Source organism: Montipora foliosa, chromosome 6, assembly GCF_036669935.1.
Source record: "Montipora foliosa isolate CH-2021 chromosome 6, ASM3666993v2, whole genome shotgun sequence".
NCBI lineage: Eukaryota > Metazoa > Cnidaria > Anthozoa > Scleractinia > Acroporidae > Montipora > Montipora foliosa.
Window position 1 is genome coordinate 47,765,163 of NC_090874.1, and position 2,500 is coordinate 47,767,662.

General features: G+C 36.3%; 1 protein-coding gene across 1 annotated transcript in view; it reads left to right on the plus strand.

The window, feature by feature from the left end:
* Positions 1–695: 695 nt before the first annotated feature.
* Positions 696–2,500, plus strand: part of LOC138004907 (filamin-A-like) — a 3,354-nt gene continuing 1,549 nt past the window's right edge. The window contains exon 1 of the mRNA XM_068851205.1: positions 696–869. Within this exon, the coding sequence (XP_068707306.1) occupies positions 840–869 (30 nt within the window). The 5' untranslated portion in view covers positions 696–839. The remainder of the gene's footprint in view (positions 870–2,500) is intronic.

Below are 2,500 nucleotides of genomic sequence, written 5' to 3' on the forward strand. Positions count from 1 at the left end.
TATTTCGAGCAACTTTTAGTAGGTTATTTTCAAAATGAACGATGACATATGCACTTTCTGCGTAAACGTTCAACTTGGCTCTCAATGCTAGCGCGAAAACTGCTCGGCAACTGTATAATTTTTCCAAGTCAATTAATTATAATGAACGACGTTCGCTCGTTTTCTATTTGAAATCATTTTTCACACGAGACAGTTTGTTAGCTGTTTACCTTGATTGAACTGCTTAACTTCGGCCTTCGGCACTTTGCCTTACAAGAAAGGCCAAATCAGAAGCTCGCCTTTTAATGAAGATAAAGCTCCCTCAATTTCCATATATTAGCGATGTCCACACCAACCAATGAAAGATCAACATTGAAAATTTGAAGGCGTTTAAGAATTCGGAAATATCACGACTTACAACATCAAAGCCTTTTTTAACTTGCTCCGATCACGACATCATTAATTGCACTTCACGCTTCTCTCCTCTTTGGTTAAAAAACATAGAAAAATGAATCAGTTTGCCACTGAGGTACTAAGTAATCTGAGTTCATATTTTTTTTATTTCTGTTCCATCACAATACCTAAATGAAAGATATTTTTTCAGTCTTATTTACACCCACGACATCGTTTTTCACTTATCAATTTTCATTTGACAGCTTTTAAAAGCTTTGTTGGCTCGGAAATTATTTTCAAGGGTGTACTATTGTATATTCAAATTGCGTGTCAATGTATTCTCCGAAGAATATTGTAAATTACCGTTCGTACAGTGCCTACCAGAGTGTTCTGCTGAACAATCGAGGAAAACCGAAACTGTGAGTTTTAAACAGCAATTTGTCTTCACATCTCGTCGCAACACTCCAATGGCCTTTGCGTGCAAATTTATGCCAGTGGTAGGTAAAAAGTGAGAACAATATTTTACCTGTCATATTCCAATTCAGTAAAAAATTCAGCTGCCAAACTAATATACACTTTTACTTCCAACTACTGTACTAAACTGCGAGCAACAAGCTCACAGGCGGAAATAATTATGAAGACCAGACTGGTTCAAAGTCTGACAAAATGACTCAAATATAAAGACAAACTCGCTGATTTTACGTCTTTAATATATAAGTTAATATTGCAAATTATAACTAGTCCATACTTTGTTTACAGTTAAAAATTATTTCCGACTGAAATACTTCCCATGAAACGAAGAGAGAGAAGAGATTCTTCGCGGAAAGCAGTTTCAGCTACGGAATCATACATTTTTAACTATTATTACTGCAATATAACGTTTCGAGTTATCTTTGAAGCGTCTAAAATAATTTTTTGTCAGTAGTGGATCCTTGGGAGAGGTAATTTGGTGATGAAGCACTTAGCTGTGAATATTTGTTTTTTGAGACGCTTTGCAGGAAGTAAACTAAGAGTGATGAATCAAATTTAAGCTGAGAAATATTAATTATCTAACCCACTATAAATTCCATTGAAGGATGTTTCGCGAAAATGAGTTAAAAAGTTGTAGAAACGTATCGCAGTATCAATGAGAATATTCTTTGACTATCAAACTGATAAACCTTTTTCCTTTCAAGCTTTTTTGAAGAGCAGGTGTTAAATTAAAACGAGGGGAAAAACAGAAAAGAAGCATCAGCCAAAGCATGAACCTTATTATTGGAAAAGAGATTTTCGATTACTTCAATTTTCAATTTCAGTTTTTTTATAACCAGTAGCCAAAAAAGTAATTGCAACGAGAAGCTAAAGCTGAGGGCGCAAATGGAATACATGTAGAGTAACAAATCAAAATATGCTTTAAAGGTTGGTTTAAAAAATAAGCAAACAGACATCAAAGTAAACTGATTTAGTTGGAAAACTGACGTACTGATATAGTGAGAGAAAATACTGAGGGGATAGTTTTGGTGCAAGGAAGGTACTAGGAAGAAAGTATCTCTACACTTCGAAAAGGAATGAAGAGAAATAAAAGTAAAACTTTACAGTCATAGAAAATAGTTCTTGAGAGTTGGTGTTTCAGTGCGGATTTGGAAAGATAGCTGGGTATCAGTTGTTAGAGTCCCAGGAGCAGGAAAATGGTTCAAATTTGATCCGGAAATAGGACCATTTGATGGAAATTTACAGGCCAATTTTCTAACCATTTCGTCACTCGTAGGCTCAAGTCATTTTAATACACGCTACATATGTCGGTCAAGGATATTTACCTCACCGCTTCGCAGCTCGGTAAATATCCACCATTAGTATATACTAAAACAGTGTTTAGCGTTGAACTCGCGCGCTGATTGGCTCGTCAAACTCCGAATATCCTGTGCTATTTACCTCCGAGCAACTCAGGAAAAAATGGCGTCCCGATTTGCATCCGTGACAAGTGAAGAAAACATCCAAATTAATTTTCTTGTGCTGTATATTATCTCACTGCTTCGCGACTCGGTAAATATCAACCGCTAGCCGCCTCCACTTCGGTGAATAGTTGTTAATTAGCCACCCCACGCACTTCGATGAGTTTTTTAATATGCACTGTCCGACCAATAGGGCG